Here is a 16960-nt window from a genome sequence, read left to right as displayed (position 1 = left end):
TGATCCCAAAGGCGTTCCACTAACAACCAGACACCAACTTGAGTTCAGCGGCCCAAACAATTTTCCACTCACGCTACCAGTCACTTATCCAGCCCATCTCTAACCAACACAGTTATAAGGATATAAGGATTTTCCTGCAGTGATACATAAACACAGGCACATTTTCTGTCCCTATCTGCCTTTCTCAAAGCTGTTTAATTGCATGTGTCTGCCTCTTTCTGGGATGGGATGCTCCACACTGCTTTGAAAGGGAACCGCCAGCAGGATCTGAGGGGAGTGTGGAGGTGAAAAGCGCCTGTCCCAGAGCAGGCGGAACTGAACCAGCCAGTAACAGCAGGCATCAGATGAGCAGAAAACCATCTGACACTGCAGACAGTTGCAGGGAAGGAGAAACAGAGGAGATTGTTTTGATCATATTCATTCTTTGAGATTTAAAGCAGTTTAGCTCCTGCAGAGGCTTCTTTCTTTCTTTCTACAGCATGAGGAAGAGTCACTCCGTATGTTTCTAGCCTCTCCAACCTCCCTAAATTAACTCTCCCACAGGTACCCATTCATCCCTTCTCCTGTCATCAACCCCAAACTTCCAGCCTGACCTTGAGCTGCTTCCTGGCTCTGGATATTCCTTGTCCATCTTCCAGACAGGATCTGGAAGCCAAGCCCCACTGCTTCTGGAAGGGGGGTAAAACCTCCAGCAGCAGTACAACAGGGACAACCAGGGAAGTTAGGAGAGGAATACCTCACCCAAGACAACTGGTCTGCTGTCTGCCCCAACAGAAGACCACACAAAGCATCCAAAGGCAAGTCATTTATATTTAACTTTTCTTCAAAGTCATCCCTTCTAAAATTGACTTGAATCTGCCTTAGAAATACCAATATACATTATCTTGCACAATTTGATTGCTCATGCTTGTACAGTGCACAGCTGGCCATGGCCTTTCACTTTCCTAAGAAGGATCAGGAACTCAGCTACAAGTAGACACTGTCTAAAAGCAGCTTTGAAGCCATTTGACCTCTGTAATTCTTCCTGATTTTACACAGATGACAAGGGTTGCATCTGCTCTGCCTCATTTTTGCAAATGAGTACCTGATCCACTGTTTCCAACAGGTTTTAATAACTACTATAGCAAACCATGTTTTATGTGAGAAATGTCAGCAAAAGAACTGAAAATCAATTGCCTACGGTATTTCGGAAGGAAAATGATATGGCAGCCTACCCCCTCCTTCTGTAGAGTGAATCATTAAAAAAAAAAAGGCAGGAATAAAATTCTTTGTTCCTGCCACGCAGCACGGGGTAGGCAGCACATGCTGTCACTGACAGTTTCTTTGCTTTCTTAGTGCTTATTCTTTCCTTGTGATGAAATGTGAGAAGGACAAATGATACCTAAATCACCGAGAGTTTTTTGATTTTATTTTTAAATTGTTTTCTCAGTAGCCACTCTCCTACTCTACAGGAAATACATAACAACAACCAAATCACCCTATTTGTAAGACAGTATCCTCTGCTGCTCCAGTACTTGTAAGGAGGGGTTCCCATGTACACAGCCAGAAGAAACAAAATACAACAGCTTTTTCCAATTTCAATAACCTTCAATGTACCAAGCTTCAAACTAACAGAGCTTCTCTGTTCAAACTAACAGATTCTCCCAGAAAAACAACAACAAGTAGTAAGTATTCTGGATTTTAAAGGTGATCTAGGCAGTCCCGCTAAGAGGACCAAAACACTTTAATGTATTGTGCTGAACATCCTCACACACAAGGAAAACGTGCATTTCCCAGTACAGCTCATCCTCCCTGCAGGCTCTGAAACTCTACCCATCCCAGTGTAGCAGATTTCATTGTGCAATGCACCGTGGCAGGCACTCTGCTCCTGACATTATACCACAAAAAGACCAAACTAGAGCGATCTACAGAGAAAAAAAATAAATCTTTCAACCAACACAGCCCATGGGGGTTTAAAGCCAGTTCTTGCTCCATCATTCAGCTTAGCAATATCAGGGCACCAAAGGGAAAGCAGTAGTCTAGGACTGGGCAGGACTCTCAGACAGGGTCAGAAAGCCAGCTCAGACCAGCCAAGTATCACTGATGCGCTCCAGACCCTGCTCATCATACAGCAGCAAAGAGGCTGTATTTCATTTGAGCCTTCGTATAACCTTCATATTAAATCCATCCTTGCAGCCTCTACTCTTTCTTATTTGAACAACCACTATCAAAAAATCAAGTACTCTGGATCATTCAGCTCCCTCAAGCTTTCTTGTGTGAGCCTCCAGGCCTCCTGCATTTAGGTGCTGGAGCCCCATATATAATTCAATATGTTATCAGATCTGCTCTCCTCTGCAATATTAATGTCAGCTCCCATGTTAGTTCCCACCAATCTGACTACCACGCATGTAAAATGTCTAAAGTAACTGTGGCTGCAACAACAACACAAAACATTAAGTAATTTAACAGTGGGAAAAAAAGCATTGGCTTTGACTGACAGTGTTGTTCCGAGCACATGGCAGTAAGTATGTTTTACACTTTTAATGCACAATCCAGCAAGACAACTGCTAAGGTTGGATACTGAAGCATTCAAAGTTAAAAAGCACCAGAATTCAAGCTGCCTAAACAACACTAATTTGACCATCCCATGTGTATAAGGTCTAGAGTTACATGACCAAAATATTTCCCTTCATAATCTGTCTCACCAAGGGCATGGAATGGCTGGTGCTCACTCCACAAGCTATTCCTTTTCCTTTTAAGTTGCATATTATTCTGCCTATTCTTCAGAGGGAAGCCATGGACTTATTTGCCATATATCATTCAAATCCCATTCTGAAGACAGAATTTTTATCTTCCACATAAACAAGTTATCTTTCCTAATGACCCATGTGAGATGAGATGATAGTATTATAGTTGTTTTACAAATGGGAAATGAAAGCAAAGAGATGAAAGTAAAATGCTTCCATTTCTTTTGGATGCCTTAACTGAGACTTCCGAGACCTGATTTTCAGTGAATTTAAAAATTACTATAAAGCACTTCGTAGATACATCTACCCAGAGCAACTCAACAACTTGCAGGGATGCTTTAGGTAGTTTTCAATGAGTTAGTTCCTGAGCCAACATAGCCATGGCACACTGCCTTGGCAGATCAGCTCTAGTGGAAGAAACCAGGTAGCTGGCCCAGGTTGCATTAAAGTACACCATTCTACCTACTCTAGCATCCAGCCTAATACTTCAGTGGAGCAGTGCGCTGCAAGGACCTACTACACCATCTGGGGTTAAATCTGACATTACTAGGTGATGCTGCCTGCACTGCTGAAATTCTTGAGGAGCTCCAAGCAGAGGTCCCACCAAGTTCAGTAGCAGCTAGGAACACTTAACATATCCAGCAGTCAGATCTCTGAGCATCAAATTGGGCACAAAAAAAATGTGAACATCCCATCTGCAGCCCACCATGGAAAGTCTTGCCGTGGGGAACTTGAGAACCCAAGAGCACAGAAGTATTGCAGATCTCCAGGACAAAGTTCTACTGCCTCAGCTATTAAGGCTTCCTTCCTCTTCCAACAATTCTCCCACTCTTAGTATTACTTCTTCACCTTCATGAACCACTTTCTTCACCACAGCTCTGACTCAGAAACAAGGCACTCTGCTCTCTGAATGATACAATAGTTCCGGGATAAAATATCATAATAAACATACATTACACTGCAACATTGTACTCCAATTTAGACTATTAATATCTTTGGTGTTTTTAGAAAGACACTTTTGAAAATTCCTCCTGCAGCATCAGAGATATCCATTGCATATCTGCAGGATCATAACCTCTAGAAATACTAGATACTCTTCAGATTCTCGGGTCAATAGACTAACTAGCAGCAGTAGTAGGTTGTCCACTTGGACCGTCACTGGAGGGAGATGACATTTTCCTGCAAGTAGGAAATTTCTCAGAATCCCACAAGAAGCAAGACAGTGATTCATGTCTTTAGACAGACTCATCTTCCTTGTTCACAGCTCCTTGTCCTAACTCTCCTCTCCAGTCTTGACCTTACTGTCCATATTCAGCCCCTCCTGCTGCAGCCATTCTTCAGCACCTCACTCAGTCTCTTTTCACCCAGACGATCTGAATTCTTTCACACCAGAGCCACCTTGCCTCCCAATGCACTCATGCAGGCCTCTTGTCCAGGGGTCTCTTCCAGCTCCTGACTTCACTGAACAAGAGCCAGAGAAAAGAGGCTTTTCTTCTTCTTCGTCCTATCCCTTTCCTCTGCCTGTCCAGCCTGCAGCTCCTAACAGACTCAGTCCATGTACCCCATGTTCTTCAATGAATAATGATAGAATGGTTTAGCAAAAAGCAAGTTAAAGATAGGAAGAGAGGAAAACCTGAATACTTTAAAAGGGCAAAGCATTTACTATTTTTATTCAAAGTGCTGTGGCGAGCATAATTATGCAAATTCAAAAAACTTGTCATAATTGACCTTTTCAAAACATGTGTGTCCATGGGTCTAACATACAATTCATTGCTGAACCCTGAAATTTATTAAAGGTCAGCAGTTCTAGAACTTCTTCTCATTTCATCATTAAATAACTTATTTAAGATGCACGCAGCAGCAATCATCAGTGAAAAACAAACTTGCTTAGAAACAGGTAAAAATTTTGATGCATTGTGTTAGAAAAACCTGTACCTTTAAAAAGTTCTGTAAAAGGAAAAGAAAAAAATTGTTCTGCTACAGAATCTATCAGCTTACTTGCTGTTCTGAAAATTCAACAGTGCCAGAATCCAAAGATTCTGGTCATCTGAAGCTGTGGAAGCAGATTTAGTAAATGGTCAGAAGTCACTACTGATTCAAACTAAGTTTATTCTGGCAGTGTGTAGAGTAAGTCTAAAATCTCATTGTGTTTAGATCCTTTGGGGCTTGGCTGTCTCTTCTGCCCTATTGCTCCAAGAACTGTGTCAGAGACCTTTGTATTCATTTGGGGAAGACTGTTCTCCACCTTTCCGATCTCATTCGCAGCAACATGGTCTCTCCCCACCTTGAAAACTGGTTCATGATACAATCTTTCTACGAAAGGCTCACAGAGCCTCGCATAACACCTAGTAAAATCAATCTCCATGAAGATTTCTGTGGAGTCAACACTGGCCAAGGAGGGATTTCAGACAGAACATGCACAGAAAAAAAAAACCAAAACCAAAACCCCCACATTTTCACAAATGCTCACAAGCCCCGATGCAATTACTCTTGAACTTTATGCTGTGTTATTTTTTTATGCAGGGTCCGCTTGAGAAATTTCAAGTATTTTTCTTCCTTTCAAGAAACTGAAACACGATAACAAATAGACAAAGCTGTCCTTAATTAGAATGGTAGTGACAACACAAAATACTGGTCCTATTCCATGATAGAAATGACAACTATGGCTTTTACCAAGGGAATGAAGCAATGAACATATAAAAAGCTGACGGCCAGATCAAACAGAATTAGTTGCCAGAGCATCACAGAAGATAATGAATCTATGACAATTTATACCAATGAAGACAGCTTGTCCTTGAAGCTCAAGGTCATTTTTTCAGAAAAGAACAAATCTTTTTTTCTGAAATTTGCATGCAGTACAAGCCTTCGCTTCCTGAATTAATCTACACAGCAGCATCACGGACTATAGCACAAATGTGATTTTTTTCCATTGGTATCTACACACTGAGAAACGTGTTGGTTCAACTGCTTCTTGTACAACAGATGGAAGGACATCATAAAATATCAGATGGTCCCCTAGCAGGCTCTCAGAAATTCAAATAAGGTTACATATCCTTCACCCCTACCATACACAAGAGCACAACAGGGTTGATCACAGAAATACTATAACTAGCACAGGTCTGTGTCAAATCAGTAATGTGACACAATGTCAAGCTTAGCAGCAGGGTTTTAACTGTTTATTTTCATTTAGCACCTGCCTGCAGCATCTGTCACCACCAGGAACATTCCACGAAGTCTCAGACAACCAGCACAAGGACACCAAATATAGCCTGGCACACAGCAGCTGGAATTATCCTGCCATAGTTATTCCATTTTCATCCAAGATGGTCAGTAACTTAGGATCCATTTCTGGAGATAATGCAGTACCATAGTTATTATTCAGTAACCAGATGAGTAACTTGTATTAGATAACAGACTTCACTTTTGCTGCTCTGCCTTCACATACATTCCAGGAGGTGGTGCTGTCACTCGGACAGAATGGACCAAAAACTCTCACATGGCATTTGTGTACTGAATATACTGGTTGATCTTACCATTTAACATGCCTATGCAGACAAAATATTTCAGCAGATCAGGAGGACTTTGTGCAAGTAGTGCAAAAGCCCACATGCGTATGGGCATGACGCAAACTGAAGACTCAAATTTCATGCAAAGTAACTAGTAAATGCACGTTCAACATTTTTGAAAATTCAAAGCCTATCAGTTCCTAATGCTCCCAATCTGAACGTACTTGTTCCGAAAAGAACAGAAGCTCTTCAGTGCTTTGCATGAATTCAAACCATGGGCTATTACTCACAGAGAATAAACCTGTTGTCACCCATCTGTAACAGCCAGCTGGGACAGATGTTTTAAATGGAAACTGTTACAAGATTTAGGGTCCACAATCAACTTATCTTACAACCTGATCGTTTACCCCTTGAATGTCCCAATAAGAAATTATGGAGTCCCATCTGACTGAAGGAAGCAATACACTTACTGTACATTGGCTTCCTTCCCCAGTACATGAACAGTCCAGAAAGCAGACCAATGCTATGCCCATATCATCCTATCCCATCCCACCCAATCCCTGCTGCTTGGAGAGCTAAAGCTCACCTGAATTTTTTATGGGCATGGAATTGACCATACATTATGCATGCAAAGTCAGACAGACTATTTGTTTTCTCTTATTTACTTGCTACCAAGGACCTTAGTTCCTTAAGCCAAATAAATTCCCTTTAAAATGTGTTATTGATCAACAAGTATAAATATTTTTCATAAAATTCTAAAACAAAATTATTAGCTATTCACATCCAAGTTCTGTGAATTTCTTTGCATGTCCGTCTGGCAGACAGCTGCATTATTTATTTGCTGTCACACTCAGTAAATTGATCTACTGGCATTTAAAGGTGTCATCTTTACTCATTACAATTTCAATGATCACTCCAGCACTACCAGCATTGTACCAATGACCTGAGTTCTGACTACAACTTTTAATCTCTGCTAATCACAAAACCTGCAAGACTGAATTCCACTTATAAAGCAGTATATCAAGAGACAGAAGAAACCAAAGGACTAGGCTTCTTTGCTTCAAAGTTCATTGATCTCCATATGGTAACAATTTGATGAGAAAGTTAATTTAATGACTCTTAAGTGCAACATACATTTTTTCAAGCTCAAGGTAAAACATCAGAACTGGTGACACTGCAATGTAGAATTAAGGTAAATGGGCTTCATAGACAAGAATGGGATTATATTATGCTCACAATGATGAAACCTACCCAAATAGTCACACATCACAACCACTGTCCTCACAGTCACAAGAGGAATGTGACAGCATCCTCAGAGATAGACCATACTAACCTGGAAAGTTTGGGGCAGATGTTGCTTACCCCGAGCCACATCTTCTGCATGTTCTCCCCAGTACACTTCCAAACTATTTTAGCCACAGTGCCAGTGACCAGAACTCCATTTCTGCCCTGAGATATTTCAGGCTGGCAAATAACAGCAGCTGCCCAGCCCCATACAAGTTGACATGGGGAACCATTTAAAAATGAGCACTACCAATACAGCTTGGAAAATCTACCAAAACACAAGACATTCAAGATGCTCTAGACTATGTTGTAGCACACCCTAAGTGATACACACAAGAGGTTTTCAAGAAAAGACACAATGAACATCCAAGGTCCCTAGCAATGTACGGGCTGTGGCATGCTGCTGTGCTGTAATTGTCCCCGATTTGCATGCTCTAGCACGGCCTCGCAGGCAAATGGTTCCGTAACCATCACCACTGACTGAGGCCCTTCTGCTGAGAAAATGACTACCAGCTGTGATGGGTTGACCCTGGCTGGACGCTAAGTGCCCACCAAAGCCATTCTATCACTCCCCCTCCTCGGCTGGACAGGGGAGAGAAAATATAACAAAGAGCTTGTGGGTCGAGATAAGGACAGGAGAGATCACTCACCAATTACCGTCACAGGCAAAACAGACTCAGCTTGGGGACAATTAACTCAATTTATTACAAATCAACCAGAGTAAGGTAATGAGAAATAAAACCAAATGTCAGAACACCTTCCCTCCACCCCTCCCTTCTTCCCGGGCACAACTTCACTCCCGGATTCTCTACCAAGCCCCCCAGCGGCACAGGGGGATGGGGTTTACGGTCATTTCATCACCACATGTTATTTTCTGCTGCTTCATCCTCCTCAGGGGGAGGACTCATCACACTCTTCCCCTGCTCCAGCGTGGGGTCCCACCCACAGGAGACAGTCCTCCATGAACTTCTCCAACGTGGGTCCTTCCCATGGGCTGCAGTTCTTCACGAACTGCTCCAGCATGGGTCCTTTCCACGGTGTGCAGTCCTTCAGAGCACACTGCTCCAGCGTGGGTCCCCGCCAGGGTCACAAGTCCTGCCAGAAAATCTGCTCCATGGGCTCTTCTCTCCACAGATCTGCAGGTCCTGCCAGGAGCCTGCTCCAGCACGGGGTTCCCACAGGGTCACAGCCTCCTTCGGGAACCCACCTGCTCCGGCGTGGGGTCCTCCACGGGCTGCAGGTGGAGATCTGCTCCACTGTGGACCTCCATGGACTGCAGGGGGACAACCTGCCTCACCATGGTCTTCATGGGCTGCAGGGGAATCTCTGCTCCAGCGCCTGGAGCACCTCCTCCCCCTCCTTCTTCACTGACCTTGGTGTCCGCAGGGTTGTCTCTCTTACATGTTCTCACTCCTCTCTCCGGCTGCCGTTTTCGTCTGTCCCAACTTTTTTTTCCTTCTTAAAAATGTTATCACAGAGGCATTACCACTATCACTGATGGGCTCGGGCTCGGCCTTGGCCGGCGGCGGGTCCATCTTAGAGCCGGCTGGTATAGGCTCTCTCTCGAACACAGGGGAAGCTTCCAGCAGCTTCTTACAGAAGCAACCCCTGTAACCCCCACGTTGGGCACCAAAAAGGACTGTGGTGGGTTGACCCTGGCTGGGCGCCAGGTGCCCACCAAAGCCACTCTATCACTCCCCCTTCTCAGCTGGACAGGGGGGGAGAAAATATAACAAAAGGCTCGTGGGTCAAGATAAGGGCAGTTTAATAAAGTGATAGCAAAGGTTGCACGCAAAAGCAAAGAAAAACAAATGATGTTACTCTCTACTTCCCATCAGCAGGCGATGTCTGGCCACTGCCTGGGAAGCAGGGCTTCAGTACGCGTAGTGGTTGCTCCGGAAGACAAAAATGCCCCCCTTCCGTCTCCCTTTACTTAGCTTTTATATCTGAGCTGACATCATATGGTATGGAATATCTGTTTGGTTAGTTTAGGTCAGCTGTCCTGGTTATGTCCCCTCCCAAGATCTTGTCCAGCCCCGGCCTGCCGTTGAGGGGGGCAAAAACGTTGGAGAGACAGCCTTGATGCTGTGCCAGTGCTGCTCAGCAGTAGCCAAAACACTGGTGTGTTATCGACACCTTTCTAGCTACTGATGCAGAGCACAGCACTACGAGGGCTGCTATGGGGAGAATTAACTCCATCTCAGCCAGACCCAATACACCAGCACATTTCTCACGCAACACTCTGCAAGGTAGGGAGCGCTCAAAAAGACATGACAGCATATTGGGAAAGAAAGGACATACATGTAGAGGTCAAGAGCTAACATAAGCACGCGCACGTACTTCAACTGGAAATTGAACACCGGCTGAAATAACATCATCTCCCATTCACCAACACCCCTGGGCAGCTCAGGAGCTAAACACAGCAGTGACCTGCAACTCACAGCCACACACATATATATATAACGACAGCCAAGCCAAACCGCAGGAAAAGTTGGAATTTTGATCATGCCTCACCAGAGAAAAACGTAATTAAAACTATTACGCTTGGAAAGCTTCCAGCTCTATGAATCTGACAAAGACATTTACGATGATAAAAGAATAATAATGTCCAGTAAAATCCCTGTACATAAAAGCACTAAAAGTTTTATAGTCAGAAATCCAAGGGAAGAACATTTTAAACAAGTTAATGTGCAACTTTTATAGAAAAGCAGTAGCATGACTTTTCCATTTCATAAACTGAAGTTCAACTTCACAGCTATCTGTATCCTATCACACTTCTCCTGTCAGACTAAACATCTCTTGTTTTATTCCAGGTCAGAGCAACTTATCTCACAGGATATTTTTGATGAAAATGAACTCTAGGCTTCAATAAAAACAGCCCAATGTCCCTTCTGTGATAGCTAATTTTTGACACTTCAATCCACTTTGCATTTCTATCCTTTGAAGGATGCCTAACATGTGAAGGAATTCATAACACCATCCACCAACAGGGGCGCATTACAGTAAGACATATTGACATGCTTGCTCTTTTTATTGATCCATGCAGCAGGTTGTTATTTGAGGTAACATTAACAGAAATGTCACATTACTTAAAGAGAAAAAATTATTTCACAGTTTTTGGAAAAAAACATTTGGCAGAGTGCTGCCATCTGCACCAATATTTGAAAACCAAGCTATTCAAATATGCATAATTTACTTAATCTTATCAAGATATTTGAAAATTAGAGGCTTTTTATTACATTTTCCAAAGAAGCATCACTTTGCATATCGAGCATTATATCCATCTGGAAAACTGATGCTTGAAACAGCCTTGCGTTTTCAAGTCCACACCACCTTGTTATATCGGGCTCTTTATACATACTGAGCATACGACTTCTGGAAGCTGCTTTTGGGAAATAAGGGTAAGGGGAGACAAAAACTACAAAGCCTGCTCAAATGATGACAATGAGAATTTTAAGTCTTTCAAAAATATGTATACTGAAGTGTTGTGATAATTTCCTGCAATTTTTCCTGTTTATTTTAGAACTGGGCACAAGAGAGCAGCCTAGAGGAACCCTGTTTCTTGAAAAGGTTTGAGAGCTTCAAGAGATTAAGAATTTCACAGCTGATTATGTTGACAAACAATTCCAATTTTGGACCAGTTCAAGCAGTAAGTGACATAAGAAAAGACTTTCCAACACACATGCACTGGCACTGGAACCTGTTTGGGATTGCACCTGTTAGAGCCTAGGAGCTGGAGCTGGAGACTGTGGCCACTCATAGTTTATTTGAAGAAAACACCTTCTGCCACCCTGCCTGTGTCACTCTCAGTGATCACCCTTGTTTTGAAGGGGTGTCCCTTGTTTCATATATTTGCTGTTTAAGCCTGGGAAAGGTGGAATGAAGACTCCACAGATTTTAACTAAGCAACATAGCTGCCCACAAAACCTTCTTGACTATAGCCTTTTACCTAAACACAATATTTAAAATACGAAAAGATTCTTTCCATTTTATCCTGAGCCTCCACTGAAGAGCACACCTGAAGCAGACATCCAGGAAAGGAAGCAGCATGCAAGAAAGAAAACTGGAATGATTCATTAGCAATGCAGTCAAAACCAAATAGGCTTTATTAGAGTATCATTATGCTGTACTGTAACAGGTCAGCGACATATTCAGGGTAAGGCTTTGCAAAAAGGTAGTTGCAAAGTCCTTCTACATAGCCTGGAAGTTTCTAGTACCAGCCCACCAGACCTTTCTGAACATTTGCTAAGCTCTGGAAGACTAGGAAGTATAGGCTTCTGAGGACTGTGCTGCTGTGTGTTCTGAGCTGCTGAGCAAACCGTAGGAGGGGGACTCTGAAGCAGGAATGAAAAAGAAATCTCAAGCTGACTTAGCCATTTGATCTAGAAAAACAACAATTTTCCAGGAAAATGTTCTAAACAGCTGAACCTTATCAAGAGGCTGGATGCGAACCATTCATCCAAGGAATGCTCAGTAATGAAAGATTAACATGCACTTTACAGGGTTTGAACGTAAGACTATCTTCCATCTTCAAATTTACTTTTCTGAATTTCTTTGTGCATGGTATTTACAATGCCCACTTCTGTTCTTAAGGTAGCAACAGAAGGAATATCTTCTTTGACTAAACAGGTTTGGACAGACTGCAGAAATTTGCCAAATACTGATTTTGTTAGGGCTGAGCTTAAAATTTCAATCTTGTTTCAGTTTCACATAGAATGAACTTTTACAAACTGATTTGTAAAACAAATGTATTATATGGTATTAACACATGTGAATTGTACTACTTCAAATAATAAACTGAAACATCTATGATAGTTGAGTATTTCAGAACAGCAGAGATATATACTTAAGAGTAAAACAGTACACTAGGAAAAATGATATTGTAAGAGATTCTGTCTGAACACATGAGGAAACACTTTTTTACTGTGAGGCTGACTGAGCATGGAGCAGGTCACCCAGAGAAACTGTGGAGTCTCCATCCTTGGAGATATTCAAAAGCCATCTGGACATGGTCATGGGCAGCCTTGCTCTAGGTGACTCTGCTTGAGCAAGAGGGTTGGACCAGGTGACCTCCATAGGCCCCTTCCAAACTCAACCATTCTGTGCTTCTAAAATATTTCTCAAAATAAAGCCCCTTACTACTAACCAAAAAGGTAGTCAACTTGTATAATTTCTGGAACTAATGAATGCTAGCATCAGATGTGCTTTGGCTTTCCTGGAGACATAAATCAGATCACTCCATGTTCTCACTGACAACCCACTCAGGCAAGGTCACAGGCAGGCTGAGATGTGGTTACTGGTAGTATACAACAGCAGTCAGCCATCTGATCTAGAATGTTTCATTCTACAAGCCTTTTCTTCAGTGGCACATTCAGTCAGGTCTCTCCCCACTCTGTCTACCAGTTTTTACAAAACTTAGCCTAATACTTTTGTGTCTATGTTCTATCAAACTGGAAGAAACTATTTGGTGAATACAAGCTGTAAGTGAGGAAACTGACAATTCAATATATAAGCCCTTATTTCTGTTGGAAACCAAGTTAAACACAAGGAGTGCAGTCTTCTACTGAACAATGTTTGTGTAAAGCATACTAAGCATCCAAGAATTACAGGAGAAGCATTACCTGTTTGTAGTTCTCTGGTTGTCTAACGAGATCTGTTTCTGTGACAGAAAAATGTCCAAGGGTCTGGTCCATATGGGAGCCACTAGTGAATAAATGGATCTGCAATAGATTCATTTAAAAGATATTTGTCAGTACAAGGACCAGATCATCAACAACATCATTAGCTACCATCTAACAGCTGCATGGATTGGAATGGTGATGTGAACCAGTGGTTACAAGCCCATTCCCAATGGACAAGTACAAATGTAACTACTACGACCAATACAAGAGAACTTTTCAAAACGGGCCGCAGGAAATGATGATCATGCACCACAATCATCTTATAAAATGGTCCATCTGGTATTGTTACCAGAACCACATGCAGGAATTGCTACTGCTGCTGCCACAGTAAAACTGAAAGATTTCTCTTTCTTCCTCTCTGAAAGTCTTTTTCCTTACACTACACGCGCTCTTGTGCATAGCATGAAAGGAGAAACCATTTACACAGATAGCAGAAGTCTTAACAGAGGTAAAGGATACCCTCAGAATAATTTTTGATTTCTTCCTTTAAAGCAGAAAATGCTACCTAGTTACAGTAAGTTACTCTTTTGCTGCTATATATTGTCGGCTTTCGCTTACTGGGACATTGTCCCAGCTGCGCTGGTGATGGTATCATCAATTACTTGATGAAGAAGCTTCCCAAGTTAGTCAAGGGAACAATAAAAAGCAATTCCTCCTATTCAGAGCTGATCCCTTTGTTACTGTAATAACTGCAGCTGCCAAACAAGATAGCAGTGCACATTTGTCAGACAATCGCTCATATTTCATTAATATTTCTGCCAGAAGACAGAGAATGTTTCCTGCTTTTCTTCCTTTATTCTAATATGAACTTTATCATACACTTGGGTATTGACAACTATTTTAAAGTTGACAGGCTCTGGGTAATTATCAACCCTTCCTTGAAACTTCAGAATATTTTAGCATTCCTTTCCCAAAACTCACTTCTAGTGACAACCATCTGTCACATGTGCAGAGCTATGTGAGTTTAAAAATAAAAGAGCACCTCCCCACACAATGTTCTTCCTTTCTACTTGCCACTCCTCTCCCTGCTGCATTCTTGTGTAACTCCGGCTGCCAAACCTTTGGGCCTCCAGCACCAGGAATGAATTTCAGCCCCTCTTCAAAAGTATGTTGCAGCAGCATCACTGGCTAAAGCCCAAAACAAATACTCTAAAGCTGTAACAACAGAGGAATAAGGTGTTCCCCTGAGACCAGACTAGATGGATACTGGAATAATCCAGTATTTATATTTTTACAATCTGTTACTGATAACAATGACACACTGAAGATGAAAGAAGGCTTAAAAAGGGAAACAGTACCAAGGTAAAAGCAGCAGGTGAGAGAGTGAGAGACAGAGCACATACAGCTGTTGCTTCATGGCACTGACTGGAATTGACTGAGGTTGAGGCAGGTCTGATTTAACCTTACACTAACCTTTGCATGAGAGTACAGGCACAGCCCCCCCCACTGCACACCACTTTTGGGGAGTTTCTAGTACCAATTCCTAAATGCCCTTGAGCTTAGACACCCTGCAGGGAGATCAGCTTGTCTAATTCACCTAAGCGAAGATGAAAAGGGGGCTTGTTCATAGTTCACACACACTTGCACAAGAGGAAAAATTTCTACTGCATTAAAGAATATGCTATTGAGATCTAATGGCAAATTCACTTTAGGGAAAAAACCCAAAGATTTTCAAACCAAATATCTCAAGACAAAAAAGATACAATTAACCAATGTAGTAATTTACAGAGTAACGTGGTAGATTCTTCATGCCAAGATACAGATGCATCTAACAATTGCAGTTTAGCTCACCCATAAATTACTGACAATGAGGTAATCACCCAGCACCAGTCTCTCCATTATTCAGAGATCAAGACTTTGTCCTTGTCCTTTACTCTTTTGCTACAACATCAGATATATAGATACAACCAATCCAATCCACTGTAATACATCTTATTTTATATTGTTTATCTTAGAGGAGGCACAAGAAACCACTCCGTTCATAGGAGGTATTTCCCAGTGCTGCTCTGCATTCTTACTGACAGAATACAACTCTTGCTCTTACAGTTTCCAAGCATATTACAACCATTGTTGTCATCTTACCATAATCTGATAATGTTAAACTCTACTTCTATCATGAAAAATTCCATTTAATATAATTTTATTCCTACTAACCTATACACAGAGTCCACAATCAGATGTTCAACTGCTTAACAAAATTCACCTCTGAACCCTATCTAACCCTCCCCTATTTCAGGTGTAATTTCTGTCCTAGTCTTTTAGTGGATAGAGGATAGCTGAAAATACCCACAGGAAATCCATCAGTTTTGCAGAAACTCACTTTTTCTGCTGTTTCTTTACACATACTGATTGTGGCACAGTGCATTTAACAGACCCAAAATACAACGCCAGTTTTAAACTATACAGGTTCCTACCTGTTTTTCTGAAACTATGCAAGGTTTCTCATTCACATTTTTTAAGGCAAAGTAGTAATTCAAAGCCCAACTAAAACCAGCTGCTCTCCCCTATGAATTCAAGAGGGATCAAAAACCAGTTAGATATTCCTCTGGCACTTGACAGAAGGAGGAAGAAACAGAACAGAAGGAACCAAGAGGCGTGCCTTAACACAGTAATTTATCCTTCACGCTTCCATATATTTGAAGGTGTAACAGGTAAATATGTACCACTGAGAATTTCAAGGGAATTATAATGGTATTACTATATTCTACTTTCAAAGCAGGCCAACCAGTCCACGTTGAGAAGGCATCATAATGTTATTCAACAGCTCATAGCCTCAGGCTGCAAAATTCCTCAGCACCAGAGCCTGAGGAAGTCTTCCTCCTACAGCAGGACGTCTGTGTGTCTGTAAGCTTCAGCATGCCTTCTGGGAGCTGAAGTCACTGAAAAGCAGCTCACCAGAAGAACTAGCAAAGAGGAATGGCCAGTCAAGACCACCTATCAAGCAATTCCCAACACATGACTGGCTGTAGCTCCAGGGAGGCTTCCCTCTTCAGTAACCTACACTGGTTGCTGCAGAACTTCATACCGCCAACCTTAAGTGGCTGCGGGCAGGACAGAGCAGATAGAGGCCCCAGCAATCAGTTTCAGTTATCCTTTGTGTACTTTAGAGAAAGAACAGCCATTTATTTTTGCTTGTTTCCCCCTCATATTTCCCTCCTACTGCTCCCTTACCCTTTCTTCAGGCAGTGGAGTATTATTTCATTAAGACATGAGTCATCACTTCTAATCTGAAAGTACATGTCCCTGATCACCCAAGCAATTCAGAATTTTTCACAAAATCATAGAAACAGAAAAGACCTTTGGAGGTCTTTAGTCCTATCGCTAACATCAGTTTGTGGCTTTTTGCGTGTGAGTCTCGGAAACCTCTGAGGATGGAGGCCATTCAGCATCTCTGGTGACCTGCTCCAATGCTGCCCATCATCCCAGAGAAGCTTTTTCTAATATGTCTGAACCTGCTGAGCTATAATCAGTGGCCATTTCCCCTTTGTCTTTTGGTACTGCTGAGAAGACCAGGGATCACTCTTTGTGACTACCACCCTTGTAACTACCCATCAAATAGGTGAAGGCAGCTATTAGGTGACCTCTCCCTCAGCCTCCTCTCCATGAGAGCAAACAAGCTCTTCTTGGAGGTCATGCCCAACTTAGCTAGTCCTTGACTATCTTGGTAACCTCTTGCTGGATCCTCTATGTACAATTCTTACTTCCAGTAGCAATATCCATACTAAAAAAGTACAGAGTGGAAAAGCAGTCATCTCCTGAATAA

General features: G+C 42.2%; 1 protein-coding gene across 4 annotated transcripts in view; it reads right to left on the bottom strand.

The window, feature by feature from the left end:
• Nucleotides 1-16960, bottom strand: part of TEDC1 (tubulin epsilon and delta complex 1) — a 77098-nt gene that overhangs the window by 35961 nt on the left and 24177 nt on the right. For 2 of the 4 annotated variants that reach the window (XM_069789907.1, XM_069789910.1), the window contains one exon: nucleotides 13138-13236. The exons of the other annotated variants lie outside the window; for them this stretch is intronic. In XM_069789907.1, the coding sequence (XP_069646008.1) occupies nucleotides 13138-13236 (99 nt within the window). The remainder of the gene's footprint in view (nucleotides 1-13137; nucleotides 13237-16960) is intronic. 4 annotated transcript variants of the gene reach the window in all.

Source organism: Haliaeetus albicilla, chromosome 8 (assembly GCF_947461875.1).
Source record: "Haliaeetus albicilla chromosome 8, bHalAlb1.1, whole genome shotgun sequence".
Lineage (NCBI taxonomy): Eukaryota > Metazoa > Chordata > Aves > Accipitriformes > Accipitridae > Haliaeetus > Haliaeetus albicilla.
Note: the sequence above shows the minus strand (reverse complement) of the source record. Positions and strands in the feature narration are given on the sequence as shown.